The sequence below is a fragment of the Egretta garzetta genome, unplaced genomic scaffold (genome assembly GCF_000687185.1).
Source record: "Egretta garzetta isolate BGI_Z169 unplaced genomic scaffold, ASM68718v1 scaffold161, whole genome shotgun sequence".
Lineage (NCBI taxonomy): Eukaryota > Metazoa > Chordata > Aves > Pelecaniformes > Ardeidae > Egretta > Egretta garzetta.
In genome coordinates this window covers 4,878,815-4,879,852 of record NW_009258754.1, presented here as the reverse complement: position 1 = coordinate 4,879,852, position 1,038 = coordinate 4,878,815, and the positions used below count along the sequence as shown (strand labels likewise).

Genomic DNA, 1,038 nt, shown 5'->3' with positions numbered 1-1,038 from the left:
ATGTGGATGGCGTCCCTTCGTTCCTGCTCTCTGTCTTGTCCCGTTCCATCATTCCTGGTGCAGGTGGCGCAGGGGGCACTGGCTCCATTGCGTGAACAGCCATCTTCTGTGCAGCAGGGGACAGAGGGTTCGGTGGCTCTGTTCTCTCTCCTGCCAGAGGAGCCCACAACCTCACAAAGGGACAGAGGACCTCAAACCAGGTTGGGTCCCAGGCCCAAGCTTTCAACAAAAATTCTTCATGTCATAGTAATCCACTTTTTTTTTTTTTTTTTTTTTTTTTAAATTTTAGATCTCTACCAGGGATCTGTATCCTTGCCGTACTGGCCCTTCTCATCCACTGATTTTTGGTCCTATGTCGAGCATTTCCGGACCCTGGGAGCCTACAACAGGATCGAAGAAATGGCCAGAGCCTTCTTTGCCCAGTTCCCTTTCGGCAGTCACCTTGGCTACCATGTGCCCAACCATGAGCACTGACCACGTCACTCATTTTTGCTAAAGCTGGTGCCAAGATGTTTGAGCAAGTATGTGGCTGCCAGCAAACCTGAGCTGCCCCTCAGCCTCTTATTAATACTCATAGCAGTTGCACGTAGCATTTCACGCTTTAAATTGGTCTTTTCCTTTTTGTACAAGTTATGCTGTTGCGCAAAATCAATAAACTTGATTCTGTTGTGAGGTTTTTGGAGGGTTTTTTTTTATGCGTAACACTCGCAGCCTTGACTCGGGGAAACTGATAGCAGCTAGATACCAGTCCACCCAGTTTGGAGGCTGGAAGGCCCACCAGTATAAAGCACAGCCGCGTCCCTTGTAGGGGAACAACGCTCTCTCAGCAGGCCCTTGGCTGGCTCAACGCCATTTTCCTCACTTCAGGCCTGGGGCCCCCCGTTGCCATGGCGACGAGGGCGGGGTGAGCAAAATGGCTCCCAGGGCAACCAGCGAGAGGCGAGGCCTCCAAGCGCGCAGAGCGGCATCGCGCTGGCCGGCCTTAGAGCGGAAGTAGGCGTCCGCAAGGCCGGAAGCGGCGGTGCGGAGGGGACGAGT

General features: G+C 53.1%; 1 protein-coding gene across 1 annotated transcript in view; it reads left to right on the top strand.

Moving 5' to 3' along the window:
* Positions 1 to 474, top strand: part of OTOS (otospiralin) — a 2,758-nt gene extending 2,284 nt beyond the window's left edge. The window contains exon 3 of the mRNA XM_009649150.1: positions 290 to 474. Within this exon, the coding sequence (XP_009647445.1) occupies positions 290 to 474 (185 nt within the window). The remainder of the gene's footprint in view (positions 1 to 289) is intronic.
* Positions 475 to 1,038: the final 564 nt, after the last annotated feature.